This window comes from Rattus norvegicus, chromosome 9 (genome assembly GCF_021556685.1).
Source record: "Rattus norvegicus strain SHRSP/BbbUtx chromosome 9, alternate assembly SHRSP_T2T, whole genome shotgun sequence".
Classification (NCBI taxonomy): Eukaryota; Metazoa; Chordata; class Mammalia; order Rodentia; family Muridae; genus Rattus; species Rattus norvegicus.
In genome coordinates this window covers 103,063,004-103,081,531 of record NC_141542.1, presented here as the reverse complement: position 1 = coordinate 103,081,531, position 18,528 = coordinate 103,063,004, and the positions used below count along the sequence as shown (strand labels likewise).

At 50.3% G+C, this 18,528-nt stretch overlaps 1 protein-coding gene across 2 annotated transcripts in view; it reads right to left on the bottom strand.

Annotated features, from left to right (window-relative positions):
- Positions 1 to 18,520, bottom strand: part of Efhd1 (EF-hand domain family, member D1) — a 46,503-nt gene extending 27,983 nt beyond the window's left edge. Inside the window, exon 1 of one of the 2 annotated variants that reach the window (XM_087567364.1) lies at positions 18,127 to 18,520. In XM_087567364.1, coding sequence (XP_087423490.1) covers positions 18,127 to 18,431 — 305 coding nt within the window. In that variant the 5' untranslated portion in view covers positions 18,432 to 18,520. 2 annotated transcript variants of the gene reach the window in all.
- Positions 18,521 to 18,528: the final 8 nt, after the last annotated feature.

Sequence of the window (18,528 nt, the reverse complement as noted above, 5' to 3'; positions counted from 1 at the left end):
AGGACCCCAGTAAGCGCTAGGTTCAGTTAACACAATACCAATTGTGCAGTTTACAATTGCATGTGTGTGCATGTGCGTGCATTAGGGTGCGTGCGTGGTGTGTGTGTGTGTGTGTGTGTGTGTGTGTGTGTGTGTGTGTGTGTGCAGGTGGGATATGTTTGTTAGAAGGCAGCATCAGTAGTAGTCCTTGCCCTCTACCTTGTTTCAGGGAGAGTTACTAACATTCATCACTGGATGCCCCGCTAGTTGGATCAGAGATTCCTGGGGACTCCCCTGTGCCTCTGCCTCCCGCCTCCTAGGAGTGCTAGGACCACAGAGGAGCTATGGCTTTCAGCTTCATGAGGGTTCTGGGGATCTGAATTCAGCCTCTCGAATTTGTGTGGCATAGGCTTTATCCACTAACCTTCAAGTTATTATTTTTTTAATAAAAAAAAAAGTGTATTGGTGGTTTGCCTGCATGTATTTATACCAAGTGTGAGTAGTGACAGTAGAGGCCAGAAGGGGGTGTTAGACCGTCCCCCAGGGCATGAGTTACAGTTGCTAGCCTCCTTGTGGGTACTGGGAACCAAACCTGGGCACTCTACAACATCAGCCACTGCACTTAACCACTGAGCTATCCCACCCACCCCAATCTGGGCCTCCTCCCCTCAACACGCTTTTTAAATAGACAAGATAACAGGTCTTAGGGATACGAGCCTGGGAGGTAGAGGCAGAAAGATTAGGAATTCAAGACTGAGGGTATATCAGAGAGTTTGAGAGCAGATTGAACTTATAGGAACCCTGTCTCAAAAGCTCAATGATGATTGGAGAGGGGGGCTGAGATCAGAGGCTAGCCCCTTTGAAAGGAATGTGCTGGCAAACAGAAGGCCACGGGTGAGGCAAGAGTGAGCCACTTGACTGACACAGGGACAAAGCGTGTTAACAGACGCAGAGGAGCATCTCTGAGCCACCACAGCAGCAAAGAGCAGAGCGGAGGCGCCAGCCGGCTCCCCTTCCCCGCCCAGGTGCTCCATCAAGGTTGTTGTCTTTTGTTCCTGCAAGAAACACAGGCCCAGTGGCATCTACTGAAGTCCTGGCGCAACAATAAAGGGACCACTTCAGTGAAGCCTTCCTCTCCTGTGTATCGGGGTTTAAAATCAGACCTGTAGCCCTGTCTTCAAAGCAGTCCTTTAGAGGGGCCTGCTTGCAGTCACTTCCTTCCCCGGGCCTGGGTTCTCAGGGCAGGCAAGAATAAAACCTCACGGGGCTGCTTTCATTGTCCCATTTTCTCTGCTCCCTCAAAACGGGAAGTGACTTAGTCTCGTGGTACAAAAAAAGGGGACTCAAGGCAGTAACTCTAACCGCTCTCTGTTCTGTACGCATGGTCTCAGTGTAAGCCTTTGGTCTTCAGGACGATCCTGTAACAAATTAATAACAGCTGCCTGCCCTCGCTGTGAATTAAGAGCTCACCAAGGGCCTCACCTCACTGGGGAAGGGCAATGGGTGGCCTCACACAAAAGATGGGGAAAATAGCCTTGCAGACCTGATTTAAGCTAGTGTTTTTCTTTTCTCCCTCTCTCCTTTTCTCTCTCTTTTCTTTCCTCTTCCCTTCCTCCTCCCCTTTCTCTTTTATACAGTCTGTTTAGCCTCAAATTGGTGAGCGATCCTCTTGTCCTAGACTTACAAGTGTCTACAGGTTTAAACCCCCACGAAATTTTTTTTTCTTTCTTTTTTTCGGAGCTGGGGACCAAACCCAGAGCCCTTGCCTAGCAAGCGCTCTACCACTGAGCTAAATCCCCAACCCCACCCCCACGAAATTTTTATTCACTTATTTGTTTCTATAACATTCATTTATGGGGGTGCATAGGCCATGGTATTGGGTAGCGGTCATAGGATGACCTTGCTGGAGCTGCCAATCTCCTTCTCTGGGATAGAGCTCAGGGCATCAGGCCTGATGCCTTTTACCAACGCAGTCACTTCTTCAGCCCCACGCCAAGTGTTGAACATGAGATTCTCAAGTAGGGTCTTTGTCTTGCTGTCTTGAATGTATAATGTCTATGCACCAACTGCATGCAGTACCTGAGGAGGCCAGAAAATGGCATTGGAATTCTTGAAACTGAAGTTACGGCTAATTGTTCGACACTGTGTAGCTATAGATATTCCGGGTCCTCTAGAAGAGCAGCCGGTGCTTTTAACCAGTGAACCATCTCTCCTGCCTTGGGCAAGTGCGATGTTTGTATAGGCTTGGGCCAGGGAGTGGCACTATTAGGAGGTGTGGCCTTGCTGGAGTAGGTGTGCCACTGTGGGAGGGGGCCTAAGACCCTCAGCCTAGATGCCTGGAAGTGAGTCTTCCATTAGCAACCTTCAGATGAAGAGGTAGAACTCTCAGCTCCTCCTGCACCATGCCTGTCTGGATGCTGCCATGCTCCCGCCTTGATGATGACGGACTGAACCTCTGAACCTGGAAGCCAGCCCCAATGAAATGTTGTCCTTATAAGGGTTGCCTTGGTCGTGGTGTCTGCTCACAGCAGTGGAAACCCTAACTGAGACAGTAAGCAAGGGTGTTTAGGTTTTCTCCAGTAGCAGGGAAGAACAACCAGTGACTGCATTTAAACCACGAAGCCCTCAACTTCCTTGGTGTTGGGGCAGGCACAGGGTGTACTCACTAACTTTCTTAGCTGAATTACATCTTTTGCAATTCACGTATGAAGGCCAGCAGAAATGACAGGAGCTCTATCTATATGGTCTTGGTATGCATGGATTCTGGGTCTGACCCCACAGCATGGAACCCAAGATTCCCCGGCACATACGATATACTTTACAATACATATACAATGTACTTTCTGGTCCAGAGAGTAGTGCCATTACTGCCTTACGAACGAACATTCAGAGAAAGTGTCTCACCAGCTGAGCCCCTCAGGAAATCTCCAGCTGTATGATCTATCATCACCGCTCTCCAAGGGGTAACACTGTCCAGCTGCTGAAGAAATGGAAGCCCATCATGCATGACTCTCGAGTCTGAGGTCACTAGGCACGGCAAGGTAAACTGGGAGGACCCACCCCTCACAGCACACACTAGGCAGAATCCATCTTTCATATGATTTTTAGGCTTAGAAAACTCCCCTGGTCCCCATTTCTCCTCCACTAGCATCTTAAGGTCCTCTTTCCTTATGTTTTGTTTTAGAAAATAATTTTATGGTTGGGGGTCACCACGACATGAGGAGCTATATTAAAGGGTCACAGCATTAGGTAGGTGAGAACCTCTGCTATAATTAGAGGACAGGGGCAAACCCAGGACTAAGCACGTGCCCTACCACTATGCTACACCCCAAGCCTTCCTGTGACTTAAATTGTTTGTTTATAGAGAGAATCTGAGGTAGTCTGAATTCTGAGTGAAAATGGCCCCTTAGGCTCACAGAGACTGGTGTTATTGGGAGGTGTGGCCTTGCTAAAGTGGGTGTGGCCTTGTTGGAGGAAGTGTGTCACTGAGGGTGGACTTTGAGGTCTCCTATGCTCAAGCCAGGCTCAGTGTATCTCAGTCTCCTTCTGCTGCCTACGGATCCAGATGCAGAACTCTCCGCTACCTCTCCAGCACCATGTTTGCCTGTGTGCCACCTTGCTCCTCACCATGATGATAATGGACTAAACCTCTCAAGTATAAGCCAGACCCAGTTAAATGCTTTCCTTCTTAAAAGTTGCCATGGTCATGGTGTCTCTTCACAGCAATAAAACTCTTAAGACAGGGTCTCACCAAGTAACTGTGGCTGTCCTTGAACTCACTACATAGACCAGTCTAACCCACAAAAAGATCTGCCTGCCTTTGCATCCCCACTGTTGAGACTAAAGGTGTGCTCCAACCACATCTGACCTCTGGTCTAAATTTTGACCCAAACATTTCTTTTTTTTTTAAAGCTATTTCACCAAGCAAAGAATAAGCACAGGGCTGGGGGAGATAGCTCAGTGGTTAAGAGTACTGGCTGCTATTCAAAAAGACCTAGATTCAGTTCCCAGCACCCACATAGTATCTCAAAACCATCTGCAACTCCAGGCCCAAGGGATCTGATGCCCTTTCCTGACACCCACAGGCTCCTTAGGCATGTGGTGCACAAACATATATGCATGCAGGCAAAATACTCATATATGTAAAGGGAAAGGAGGAAGAGGAAGGAGCCCTTCTGTCACTGTTTCCTGAGGCTTCCATCTAGATGTGTGATGCTTTTCTCTGTCCCTCTCCTCTTCACAGGCTCTGGGACCTGTTACCGGATGACACAACTCTAGTCCCATTGGCTCTGAGGACCTGGGCACAAGCCCCAGCCTACTACGCACGTGGGGGAGAGCTGACCTGGTCTGTGGAGTAGTCAAGGGTGCACAGGAGACAGTCCTCAGCAGTAGCACTATGATGGGTGCCTGAGGCTCTTTTTATGAAGGAGTCACTGTCCACAGAGACAAAGAAGTAAATGCCTTTTAGGCTTCTACCCCAAAGAGATGCCCATACTAAGCTTTAGTCTCAATCTTCACTGGTCTTTGGCATTTGAGGAAAACACAACCCACGACCCTGTTCTGGGTCCAAAGAGACTCTGTGCCAGCCCACCGGGGACAAGGCCAGGGTCTCAGCTCCACTGGAAAGGGTTCTCTACTGCTTGCTGATTGGGTATGGCTGAAGGCTAGGGGAGGGAGGCAAGAGTTGATCTCTGGTGTCCGCCCAATGTTGGACACCCTAGCCCCCTAGCCCATGAATTGCTTACTCTTCTGGTTTGTACTGAACAAAGCCCCTGGGCTTTCTTGATTTTCACCTCTACCAGAATAATCCTGCTATTAATGAAGAAAGAAAGAAGCCAGGTAACCTTTGTCCAGAGACTCTGCCATCAGAAACTCCCTGGAGACCCCTCGGATAGGATAGCTTTCTTGGGAAGGTGGCAATACCCAAAAAGTCCCTGGAGATGGGTGGAGGGGCCCTGTGTCTCAGCAAAGACAACCTTTTGACACCACAACATGATGCCACCTACAAAAGCACGATTGTGAAGCTCACAGTGGAGTTACAAAAGTAATCGCCACCCTACCCCCAAAATCTATTTTAAGTAATTTTATGATTTTTCTGTTGGGACACAATCATAGCTCTCTTTGGGGGCATGCAGCGTCAGGTTCCTACACCTACGAACACACACAGCAGGGCCTTGATGGAAACATGTCTTTTCAGATGATCTGAGCTGGAGCACAGGAGAACAAGGGTATTGTGGGATTGTGGGGATCGCTGTCTGCCCCAGTCCAGCTGGATAACAGCATGCGTGACTCCAAAGTCAGGAAGGGAACTGCAGCTTCCACCCCCAGCAGGTGATCATTCAGAGGCCCAATCTGATGGCGCAACTGTACCTGCCTAGACTAGCCTCAGGGACTTCCTGAGGCCACAGGCCTTAGTCCCTCTAACCAGTTCTCTGGGTTCTCCCAACCTCTATACTGCCCATTCTAACCTTCCCAATCACAGCCTATTGGGAAGCCAATCTTCAGTGTATTATCATTGTTCTCAGAGTGCTCAGGCTCTGGGCAGCCCGTGGCTCTCAGGAGGTGAGTGCAACAACGGGGTTAATACAGAGCCTTCTGCTCATGGCCTGCTTGCTTCTGTCCCACAGCTCTTGGCTTTCTTGAGCTCCTAATACTTAATCACTCACTCACTCCTTAGCCACTAGGCTCCCATGTGCTGGGGCCTCTCCATGGCACAAAGCAAATACAAAGACAGTCCCAGAAGGGGTGCAGACAATGGTAGCATTTCATTGAGAGGCTAATGTGCAGGGCCCAGAAGGGGACTTGTGTGGTCACATGGTCTCCAAGTGCCAGAATATTCTGAAACTCGAGAGACAGGACAGCTCACACAAAGCATTCTGGGAGCACAAGGTTTCCTCAGGGTAGCAGGAGCAGGTCATAGTGAGTTTGAATCAAGATGGCAACATCAGATGTCTGTCTCAGAAAGACATTCCCTCTGAGTGCCAACACGGGATAGATCTTGGAAGGGCATGCCTTACCTGTGAGTATATGGCATCCCTAGCCACGACTGGAGGAGCTGGGGAAGGAGGTCCCAATATGGGGTAGCACAATGCAAATCTGAACTCCAGCCTCACCTGCCAATGCCATAGTGCCATTGCCTTGGGGCTCCCTTCTGGCAAATTCTCTTCTTTTTCTGGTAAAAGATCAACGTTTTTTGAAGGCTACAGAAGACCAGTGGAGGCTAGAAACATTACCATTTAGTTAGCCATAGAGGCTGGTACTTCTGAATACTGTGCCTAGAAATCTCCAAGGGAAGGTAGGAGGTAAAGAGAGGAGAGGGTCGTCACACTATCCCAAACTCACTGTGCCCTGCAAGACCAGTATCACTGCCTGGGCCTTCAGTGTTTAGCAGCTTCCAAATCAGCTTTATCCAAATGCACACAGTGGCAGAGCACTGCCCTCTAGGAACTGTCCCAAGGACTTAGTAGCAAAGGGCAGTGGGAGATCATGCAGGATGGTACATCAGTTTCCTTCCTCCAAACTGGCCTCTGGGTACCAGAGTTCTTCTCAAAGGGGTCTTAGGTGGTACAGGGAGGCTGGCCTCTGGTTTGGGAAAGGGGACAGAGTGAAAAAAAAAAACAAACAAAGCAAAGCATACAAACAAAAGCACCCTGGAGGTTTAGAGTTCCAGGTGGTTCATTCAGAAAGAAGAGGAAAAGGAACAGATGGAGAAGGCAGAGGCTCTCATGGCCTGTAGGAGGGCAGCTTGGAGCAGCCCCAGACAATATGGTGGGAGGGTACAGAGGGAAAGTCAGGGGATTTTTTTTCTTTTTGTTGGTTACCTGTGGTTGAGCTCAGGGTCTCTTATGCATGACAGACAAGCACTCTCTTGAACTCAACTTGTAGCTCAAGCAGGCTGTGAACTTGAGAGTTTTGTTTGTTTGTTTTCCCCTTGGGGTTTCTCTGCATAGCCCAGGCTATCCTAGAACTCAGTCTGTAGACCAGGCTAGCCTCAAAACTGAGAGATCTGCCTCCTGAGAGCTGACATTAAAGATGTGTGCCCCCACCAACCAGCTACTTGAGAGCTTCTTCACCTTCAGAGGAGCTGGGCTTACAGACCTCCTTAGGGTTCTCCCAACCAGAGTTGACCAAAGGAGCCTGTCAAACTGCACCCTCAAAGAGCCATGAGAGGCTGGGCCCCAGGACAGAGGTCCTCCTGGGACTAGTTCAGTTGGGGACTAAGGGAACAATGCCTCCAGACACGAGAGTCTTTCCACAGTCCATTAGGGCTGGTCAGGTAGTGCCCCACCCTTCCTTACTCCCAGGTCAAAGAATTGAGGAAGCCTGGGGAGGTACTAGGTGAAGGGTAGCTCTGCAGCCAGCTGGGGTTAGTGGGGCTTGGAGACAAGCAGTGATCATAGCCCAGCGTAAGTGTCAAGTGAGGACTGGCTCCAGAAAGAGTACACCCAGGCTACCACTTTCCTGTGCTCAGCCCCGTCACACATGTCTGCTCCATACCTCACTGCCAACCAGACCTCTTCCTGTGTCCTCTTCTGAGCTGGCACCACCTTAAACCCAGCAGCTTTCAGTGTCTTGAGCACCCGGCTAGAACCGGTGACCTAATTAAGGCCCCAACTGCACACACAGCGGTCACGTGATCTCGGGTACAACCCGAGAAGTGGTCATTTACCTTTTTCCACATCTCACTTACAGGCTTGTGCTTGAGTGGGTCAGTGGCTCTGCTGAAGGGAGCTCCAGGATCCCTCCACAGGTTCGAGTTACTTCCAAAGCAGCACATGGGGCCTTGCAACAAAAGTTGACTGAGCCCAGAACCTCTCTATAGGAGGGCAGGGCACCTGGCTGCCAGGAAGACCACAGAGAAGTGCTGGCCACACTTAACTATAAAGAATTAACTGTAGAGAATTAAATTAGTAGAGTGCTCACCTAGCGTGCATGAAGCTCCATATAAACACAGCATGGTGGCTTCTGTTTGTCTGTCTGTCTATCTATCTATCTATCTATCTATCTATCTATCTATCTATCTATCTACCTATCTATAATCCCAAGCAGACAGGAGTATCAGAAATTCAAAGTCATCCTTGGCTACACAGCAAGTCTGAGGCTAGCCTGAAATGCATTAGACCCTGTCTTTAAAAAATGTTGTTGTTCTTGGTTTTATTTTTCCCCTCCTTTTAAAATGTCTGACTCCAGGACACCGAGGTAGCACAGACCTTTAATGCCAGCACTGGGGAGGCAGAGGCAGAGGCGGAGGCAGGGGCAGGGGCAGGGGCAGGGGCAGGAGAATCTCTAAGTTTGAGGCCAGTCTGGTCTTCATAATGAATTCCAGGCCATACAGGACTACACAGGGAGACATTGTCTAAACACACACATGCACACACACACACGTACATATGCACATACATATGTATGTATGAATGTATGTATGTATATGGCTGATTTTCCAGCAGGAGGAGGGGAACCACACTAGAGACAATAACTGAAATACCTAAGTACCATTTCCTGGAAACTAGAGAAGCAGAAGCTATGGGGATTAGCCCAGTGAGGGTGGGACAAGCTAGAAAAATTAGTAAAAGAAGGTTGCAGTGGACCTTAAGGATCAGCAATGAGGAGTCTGGGCTTTGCTTTATGAATGTTCCGTGCTGCCTGTAATCCACAAGGACTTCTGAAAAGGGAATCGAGCAATGAGAGTTGGGTTCAGGCAGGATCCCTGTGGCTACAACATGGACAGGATCTGCCAAGTCTGACTTGAGGAGGGTGGTCCAGTGGGAGCTGGAGTTCAGGCAGTATGCAGAGGCAAGGGGTTCAGTGATTTGTGTCAAGGGTGGCTGTGACTTAACTCCTGGGGCCTGGAGTAGACACGACATTCATGAAGGAGGCTCTTGATGCAGAGGACCAAAGGGCGAGCTATATGGGTTCAAACTCCAGGTCTGCTGCTTACAGACCAGTCCTCTGGCTCCTCTGTATGATTTTATTTCCTTGATGTCCGGTCCCAGTTTGCTGCTGGCACCCAGTCAGAGGACTGAAAGGGAGGAAAGAGTTTGTGCACTACCACAAACCAAGCCTGTATACAGTAAGCACTCCGTAGGACTCTATGCACAGGGCACAGCAAAGGGCATGGCCGGGGGCCCCAGCACTCAGGAAAGCCTGAAGCACTTAGGGAAGGGCAGAGAAAGTCACTGCCAAGACCATGCTGGGCAGGATCCAGAGCCGGTTTTCCCAAGGCCATGACTGAACTCAGCAGGCCCCCAAGGCCAAAGAGCCAGGGCTGTCAGCAATGAGATATTTTTGGCAAGAGCTGTCCAAAAGCACAATGGGTATTCAGTAAGCAGTGTGGCAGGGAGGAGGGAAGAGAGAAACTGAGGGGGTTGGGGGTTCTCCTGGTGTTTCACCCTCAGGAAGGGGTGGAGGGGCCAGCACACGGCAGCCTGTAAGTCCTGAACATTATTCTCCTGCTTCTTGCAATCCTAGTTCAAGTTGGCAGTAGACTAAGGGTGGGTCTGTGACCTACCACTGGCCTTGGAAAGAGAAACCAAGCCACCACACCCACCAGAGATGAGGGTCACTACATTGGAATCAGACTCTAGCACTACTGCAGGGAGCCCCCTGCCACTCTACTAGGCCTCCACCCAGTCCCCACCTGGTCCCCAAGTCCCTGATTAGCCTAGGACCAGAAGGAGGTCAGTTGCTATCACCAGCGACCCAGGCCTAGTTCTAACCCAAAGAAGAAAGGGATTCTAGGCTGAAACAAACGAGCAAGGCCAGTGAGCTGTCTGAGCAGGTAAAGTCCTTGTGATGAAGGGCTGAAGACCTGAGTTCAATCCCCTGGACCCACAGAAAAGTGAAAGAGGAGAGCTGACTCCACGGGCGTGTCTTTTGACCTCTACACACGTGTGCCACACATACAGCAAAGACAATGTGTTTAGTAAGTGAAATAGCCCAGGGTTGAGGGCAGCTCAGTAGTAAAATACTTGCCTAGGTCCTGGGCTCTATCTCCAGCACATGGAAAGGACAGACAGACAGACAGACAGACAGACAGACACACACACACACACACACACACACACACACACACCAAAAAACAAAAAACAAACAAACAAACAAACCAAAACCCCACCAATCCAGTGGCCTCTAAGCCAAGGGTTAGAGACCTTAGCAACAAAATCACAGGCCAACTGAAGGGACAGGGCAGGTTGACTCCACCCACTTTCAGAGGGGAGTAAGTCAGAGGCTTGACCCCCAAGATGCACTTGAAGAGAACAAAGGAGGCTGAGAGGTGAAGGGAGTCAGGGAAGGGCAGGAAGCATCAGCAAGCAGTTCTCAAGGACAGAGGTGGACAGAAGTGGCCGAGGTCAGCCAGCTGGGCCCTTCAAACCCAGAGGGGTGAATTGGAGGGTTACCTGAAAGAAGGCTCAGAAGACAACTGACATAATACCCAACACAGCCTTACATGGTGGCCAGCACTGTACCCATAGGCAAGAAGAAAACACAGGGGTAGATGGAGACTGCAGAGACAGACAGACTGCAGGATATCCAGGAGAAAGAATTCTAGGGGCTGGAGAGATGGCTCAGCGGTTAAGTGCACTGACTGCTCTTCCAGAGGTTATAAGTTCAATTCCCAGCAACCACATGGTGGCTCACAACCAACTGTAACGGGATCCTGGTGTGTCAGGAACAGGAAGCTCATATACATTAAATAAATAAATAAATAAGTAAGTAGATAAATAAATAAATAAATAAATGTTTAAAAAAATTCTAAGAGTCACCCCTCTCCTTCATGATAGGATTCTCCATGTCCCGTTGCTAACCCCTCCCAGGCCTGCCATCCAGATTATCTCACAAAAAGGACCCAGAAGCACACACTCTTTCCTCACTAACAGAACCCCCATTACAGACCATAGGTAAGGGAAGTTACCTCCAGCATGGCCAAACCCATTATAATATCACCTTCGCCTGGGTGGTCACTGGCCTGGGTGGACCCAGGATGCAGTGCTAGCCCTTGGGATAACCAGAGGGTTGTGTAGGGGACACAGCAGCTACTACGCCCAGCTAGGATTTCCCTTTTACAGCAATCACTGGGGTGTTTTTTTTTTTTCAAAGATTTATCTATTTATTTATTTACTTATTTATTTACTATCTGTAAGTACACTGTAGCTGTCTTCAGAGACACCAGAAGAGGGCGTCAGATCTCATTACAGATGGTTATGAGCCACCATGCGGTTGCTGGGATTTGAACTCAGGACCTCTGGCAGGGCAGTCAGTGCTCCCAACCACTGAGCCATCTCTCCAGCCCATCACTGGGGTGTTTTAAAACTGCTTGGATCACTCCACTTCAAAGGACTGTCACTCAAATTCCCATAAGATACAATGCAGAGGAGACGCTAAGAGGATGAGGGGAGGAGATGAACATTTGTGCATCTTCCTGGTAGAGACCAGCTCAGGGTAGGCCTGGAGCTCCTTCCCAGGGATTTGGACCAGCCCCAGGTCCTCTTCCCTCTCCCACAAGTCAGGATGGTTAAATGTACAAACCCCAGTGCACAAGAGAACACGCTGAGTAAATCCAAGGTGAGTCACCCCTGGCAACGGCTGCAATCCAGGATCAGAAAGGCCTTAGCTTCCATGTATTTTTCTCCACTTCCCCTATCCTGTGTGTGTGCCCATGCGTGTATACCTGTGTGTGTGTGTGTGTGTGTGTGTCTGTCTGTCTGTCTGTCTGTCTGTCTGTCTGTGTCCTGGCACTAGGAATGGAGCCCAGGGCCTCCAGCATGCTGACTGCACCCCCTTCTACCAATGAGCTACACCCTGGCTCCCATCCGCCCTATGGCGAAAGTCAATTCCCACTACAGCTAAAGACACCAAGATGGGGCACCTCCCCCCATCTCCCACAAGAGGACACGCTTCACCTGTCTGACAAATTCTCAGCCAATCTAGAATAGTTGAGGATGTAGCCCCGTGTTAGAGGATATGCTTGACACATCTGACCCATGCAGGCCCTGAGTTCTCATCCCAGAACCTGTGTGTGTGTGAGTGTGTGTGTGTGTGTGTGTGTGTGTGTGTGTGTGTGTGTGTGTAGAAGTCTGTGTTTCCAGTGGCCAGTGACGTTCCAGGTGGGGAATGTGGCCTTGGCGGGGCATTATGACATCAGCATTTCGAATTCGTAATAAAACAGCCACTTTCCCCTTGGCTAGCATTCCCCCTCCCACCCTCTCTTTGGGGAGTTGAAACACAAGCTCTCTCCACAGTGCTGAAGAGATACCCCAGCTGCATGCTAAGCTGCTGTGCTTGCCTGGGCCCTGCCTGCAAGTGGCTGTCCCCATTACCTTCCTTTGCCAGGGGCCTCTGGAACAGCCAAGGTAATTAAAGTTTCCTGTCTAACCTTGACTGCACAGCCGGCTCTGATCGCATTTCAGCCGTGTACACACACTAGAGGGTCAGTTTCTTGTGGGCCCTTCTCAGTCTTCCTTTAAAATCAGGTCACTATTCTTCTGGCTCCGGCTATCCAGTGACACACTTACATGCTTGGAAACAGAGAGGCAACTAGCTCTGGCCAGGCTCTGGCTTCCCACACTCATTAGAAAGTTGTCTTTCTTCTATAGCACACCATTTAGGACTCGGGACACTTGACACCTACTCTAAAAGCCCAGCAAACTCCCAGGCAGGAAACCACACCCTCTCTCCTATGCTAAGTTGCTTAAAACGGGGAAATCAAATATAAAAGACCAAAGAATATTTTCCTCGTGTCTGGGTGAATCTATCTAGCCTCAATTCCTAACAGAGAGTGGGTGTGCTTTGTGTGTGCTGGTCTAATCAGGTTACAACCTGGTGAGGGGCCTAGGGAGAGCAGGCGACATCAGAATGTGCATCTAGAAACTGTTGAAAAGTGAAATCTTGGCAGGCCCGGCTGAAGCCAGAGCGCTCTTGGCTGTACTCCATTGGATCAGGTTTTGGGAAGGTTAGTCCATGGGGATGGGGCTGGGGTAGCAGGGGCATAGCTTACTATGTAAGCTGTAAGTCTGAAATTCCCACTGGCCTAAAACTCAGACCCTCCTTCGAACTTTCTTTCCAGCATCTCTGAGGACACACTTGTCTCGCCCACTGTCCTAAGTTAAGTAGAATCCCCTTCTCATGTTCCCTCAGACTCTCAGGATGTGACCTTGGTTGGAAACAGAGTCTTTGCAGAGGTAATAAATTAGGATGAGGCCATACTAGATTTGGGGAGCCCTGAATCCAGTGACTGGAAGCCTCTGAGATAGCCATGTGAAGAGAGGCAGGCAGGCAAGCAGCCAGACAGGCAGACAGACACACAGAGACAGACAGACAGACAGAAAATGAGAGACAGAGGGAGGAGGAGAGAGTTGGAGAGGGAGAAAGAGGAAGAAAGGAGAAAGGGAGGGGTGGAGGGAAGGAGGGAGGGATGGAGGGAAGGAGGGAAGAAGGGAAGGAGGAGGGAGGTAGATTCTCTCCTGGAGCCCACAGAGCAGGCAGGGCAGAGCCAACACCTGCATTCAGGCCTTCAGCTTTCCCAGCTGAATAAAGCACGGTTGTTTTCAGCTACCCAAGATATGGGACTGGGTTCTGTAAGCTTCAGGGAAACAGGACAGAAGGACCAGACCACCAGAGAGCAGGCAGTCTATGGGTCTGTAGTGTGGTGGGCCTGTAGCCCACACACAGTGAGATCCTGCCTCGAATGGCCAGAAGAGGAAAGACAAGCAGCCAAGCAACCAAAAGCACCCCCAAGCAAAGAGAATCATTAAACGAAAAGGGCAGCAGAGATTTTTATGGGAACTAAATGACAGCCATGTGATTATCTAAAAAAAAAAAAAAATCTCTGAATAAAGGTGTAGCAGCTCATTTCTGAAATCCCCACTTAGGCTGAGGCAGGAGGATTTCTTTGAGTTCAAGGCTAGCCTGGGATTCAGAATGAGCAGCTACTTGCAAAAAAAAAAATCATAATAATAAATATTTGAAAGTCAGTGGCTGAAACCAACCCAGGAAGTCTCCCCAGCAAGTGTCAGCAAACTGCCTCCTGCACACACCACACACACACACAACACACACACCACACACACACACACACACACACACACACCCCACAGGACAGCCCCATCTGCCAGAAGGGGAACCCAAACACGAAGGGCATTTAAGCTGCCTACAGGAACTCTCCTGGGAGTGGAGGTGAGGCCGGGTTTGAACCTTAGAAGTCCAGTTCCCAGTCATGCCCGTTATAACCACCAAGAGTGGCTGGTCACCACCCAGAATGGCCGGTTAGCTAGAAGGGACAGTAGAAAGTTTCTAACTGGTGACAAACTGGTACATTTTGTGTTTGGGTTTCTGTTGTTTGCTTTTAGCATGTTGCTTTGGGGGCAGAAGACTGGGAAGGGGCCCTGAACTTGCCCTAGCAGACCAGGCTCTCAGGGTCAGGAGTTGCTTTGAATGCACTGGCTCCCAGGGGAGTCTGGGTCCCAGGAGCCCCAGGCCTGTGCTGGGTTTTCCTTGTCTGGCCCAATGCTAACAGTCAATGCTGCACTCTGTGGACAAAATGTGAAGCTTGGAGGGCCAGTGAGCGTTCAGGAGGACCTGGACAATTTTACATTTTCTTTTTAAAGTAATGCAGGAGGATGTGGGTGCAGCTTGGTTAGTGGAGCACTCTTCTAGCATACACAAAGCCCTGGGTTTGATCCCCAATACTGCAAAAATGGAAATGGCAGTCCTGGCACTTGGGAGCTACAGGCAGGAAGATCAGAAGTTCAAAGTCAACCTTGGCTTCAGGGTGAGTTCAAGGTTAACTTAAGATAGATGAAAACCTGTCTCGAAGAAAAGAAGATAGTGATACAGAGACAATGGGGGGGGCTCACGCCTGTAATCTCAACACATGGAAGACTGAGGCAGGAGCAATGCCACGAGTTCTAGGCCAGCCTGGTTATATAGTTTAAAAAAAAAACTGCCTCAGTAAACAAAATAAAACCACGCAATATTTTAGACAGCAGAAAAGGAACCCTAACGAACCACAGGTCAAGTTAGAGCAGATCTGCAAATCTGGTTTGACAAAAAAAAGGTGGAAGCGGGTAGGGGAGTCAGGGCCTGCCCTCTCCCAGATAAAAAGCATCGGAGTACATCACAGGTCCATAAATGTATGTGCACACAAACAGCAGTTGAGGAAACAGAGAGAAGGACTCAGAGCCAGCTGGCCACCCTAAGGCAGCTCAAGGTGGAAGGCGGCAGGTGGCAAGGAAGCAGACCATCTGGGCAGGTCTAAGCGCAGGCACCTCTGGACCCTGCAGAGAAGGGGGTTGTATTCAGTCACTGCTGGTCAGGGCTGGTCTCGCTGGGACCAGGCTGGATGAGAGGTAAAACCAGGGTGTAGACAGTGAGAGCTCCTAGGCCGGGAGACACAGGATGGAGTTCCTGGTGCCTTAGGTATGGAAGATCCAGCAGAAGCACTGGGTGGGAAAATGAACCCAGCTGGGGGCAGTCTCTCATGGACCCTCAGGAAGGTCTGAGCTGAGCGACCCCTGTTTCTATTAGGCATAGGGAGCCTGAGGTAGGTAGGGAGAGCTGGGTGCAGATGTGGGAAAACGCATGCATCCTTTACTTTCAGAAAGTGGGAAGGCACGAGGTTCAGTCCAGGCCAAAAGGAACAATTAATTTTCCCTGAGCTACTGGCTAAGAGCCAATTAGAAATAGTAACTCCCCCCCCTCTCTCACACACACACACTCACACACACCTTTAAAAGGCCACTGGAAGAAACCTGAGGAGAGGAGAAGAGAGGAGAGGAGAGGAGAGGAGAGGAGAGGAGAGGAGAGGAGAGGAGAGGAGAGGAGCTGGCTTTAGGAAAGAAGAAATGGGTTGGGTTTGTTGGTATACACAGGTCACCTCAACAGCTAGAAGTCCTGCCTGGCCTATAGAGGGAGACTTGGTAGGGGAAGGGGCATTGTAGACCAGGAGCTAGGCAGTCTCAGCTACACAGTAAAATTCAGGCTGGCTTGTGCTATATAACATACCTCAAGAAACCAGAAAGAGAGGAAGAGGAGGGGAGGAAGACAGGAAACATGACTGTGTATCAGCACCTGTTGGCTAGATCCAGCCACACCTGAAGCTGGCGCCCCAGCTTTGTTTTAGGAGCCAGGTCATGTCCCTTTGTTCATGCGGTTTTATTGCAGGTGACAAAGGATCTAACCTACACTTCAGATGGGCAGCTTAGCTTTGTAAAAACACCCCGCACAGTTTGGGCTGTCAGCTCTCCCAGGATCCCAGGTTGCACTTGCCTTTCCCCTTAGCTTGATGCTGGACCGGACGGAACCTGTTTTTTGGTTTTTTTTTTTTTTTTTTGGTTTTTTTTTTGGTTTTGTTTTTTGTTTTTTTTTTTTTTGTTTTTGTTTTTGTTTTTGTTTTTTTTGTTTTTTTTTTTTTTTTGGCCAGTACCAACACTGCTTGGCTCCAAAGACTCCCCCTGACTGGAGGGACCTTACTCCTCTTACAAAGCAAACTAACAAACTTAACCTTCCAAAGGGTGCTTCCCAGTTAATCCAAAAGAAGCTGGAGAGACCACAGAGCAGGGTGGAGATGACTCTGTTGGGACTGGAGGGACTGCTCCACAGGTGAGCATCCAGGCCAGACCAGCCATTCCCACAAAATGTAAAACCCAAAGAAAACCATAGGAATCTGTCAAACCACTGTGTCTTTCCCACCATCAACCCAGTCTCATTCTCTACTCTACCTTCCTCAGTTGCCAAACTGGACCCAGAAAACAGTGGCTGGGAGCCAGGGACTGAGAAAGCAAGGTGTCAGAGAGTCAGCGAGTGTCTGCTAGCTAGCAGGTGTAAGCAGAGGTGGTGATCGCCACAGTGCCTTTAAATAGAACCTCCTTGTTGAGGGCAAAAACAGTCCAAGCGCTTTTAAAGACGCCCAAGCATGACCTGGCCAGCAGCCTTCTCTCCCCCAGCCATTTTTCCAGTCTCAACCCAATTCTGGAAATAATATTAATAGCTTAGTGGGGCGTTTTTGGTGTACAGACGACTTTGTGGCCTTAAAAGGCAAAGGCGGGGCCAGCGAGAGGGCTCAGCTGGTAAAAGCACTTGCTACCAGGTCTTACCATCTGAGTTTGCACCCAACACCTGAATGGTGGAAGGAGAGAACGGATTCTCACTTGTCTTCTGACCTCTAGAAGTGTGCCACGACACTTCCTCTCGCATACACACTCACCATAAATAAATACATGTGATTTTTTTTTTTTTTGAGACAGGGTGTCACTATGCAGCCGTGGCTGGTCTCAAATTCAGAGATTGCCTCTGCTTCCCAAAACCAAATGTTGGGATTAGATGAGAGTGTCACCACATCTCGCTTAGAAAGAAAAGCAACAAGGAAGGGGTCACGGGGGGGGGCGGGGGGGGGAGAGCAAGAGTCATTTGCCTTTACCTCTTCGAGGAGGGAAATGAGGCCAGAGAAGAGACCTCTCACATGACAGGCCACCTATTGGGTCTTTGTATGCCCTCCTCTTGTGATGGGTGCATTCCAATGACTAGTGGGCCCCAGTACCCAGCCAGAGGCATCTGCCTGTCACTTACCGTCCGGAAGGGTAACTGACTAGGCGACGCCCCCAGGAGGCTCCTGCTCCCCACCACCACCACTTCTCCCCGCGCGCACTGGCCTAGGGACGCCCATGTGTCTTCTGAGTTTAACGCACCGTGTTCTCAGCCTACGTTCATTCCTCACACCCCTTACAGAAGACAAGGGTCAACTGTCTCCTTTGTTTTAAAAGATAAAAGACAATACAGCTAATTTCTCCCTTGAGGGATAAAGTTAGGGCTGGCAGGTGAGGTGCGCCCCGAGCTGGCTTCCTAGAAGTTGCTCAGAGCAAATCTCTGGATCTGTGGGTGGAGGAGGATGCGGGACTCCAGGGAGGGGTGGTTTTAGTGGAACCCTCTGAGCTCCGCCCGGACAGAGGGCCCCTAACTCTCAATCCCTAGACTGACGAGGTCCTCCATCGCGCGCAATGAACTTGGTGCGCACGATCTGGCTGCCCTGGGCCAGATGTTCAGTGCACCCCTGAACGCCTTCACCTCCCTCCCTCACTGTCCTATTCGCGGCGCGGCCACCCCCCGCCCTGTCTCGGATCCCACGTTCTTGGGGTGCGCAGGAGGAGCCCTCACGTTTTGAACATCCTCTCCAGATCCTTCAGGAGGCGGCGACTGAACTCCGGGAACTCTGTGTAGGGGTTGAAGACCTTGGAGCGGCGGGACCGCACTGCGCCCTGGTGGATGTTCAGCCTGCTGCTCAGCTTGAGGTTCAGCTCGGAGTCCGCGCTGACCGTGGGCGCCGGGGCAGGCGGTTCAGGCTCCCGGTGCCCGGCTGGGGCAGTGCACGGTGCAGCCTGGGGGCTGTCCTGGTGGGTTTCTGCCCGCGTCTCAAGTCTCAACCGGCGCTGCAGCTTGCAGGCCAGCTCCTCGCTGGACATGGTGGCCGGTGGTGGTGATGGAACTGGGGTTCGCGATCCGGTACGAGGACGCAGAGGATTGTGCGCTCCTTGCGGGCTCGTGGCTTTGTGACGCTCG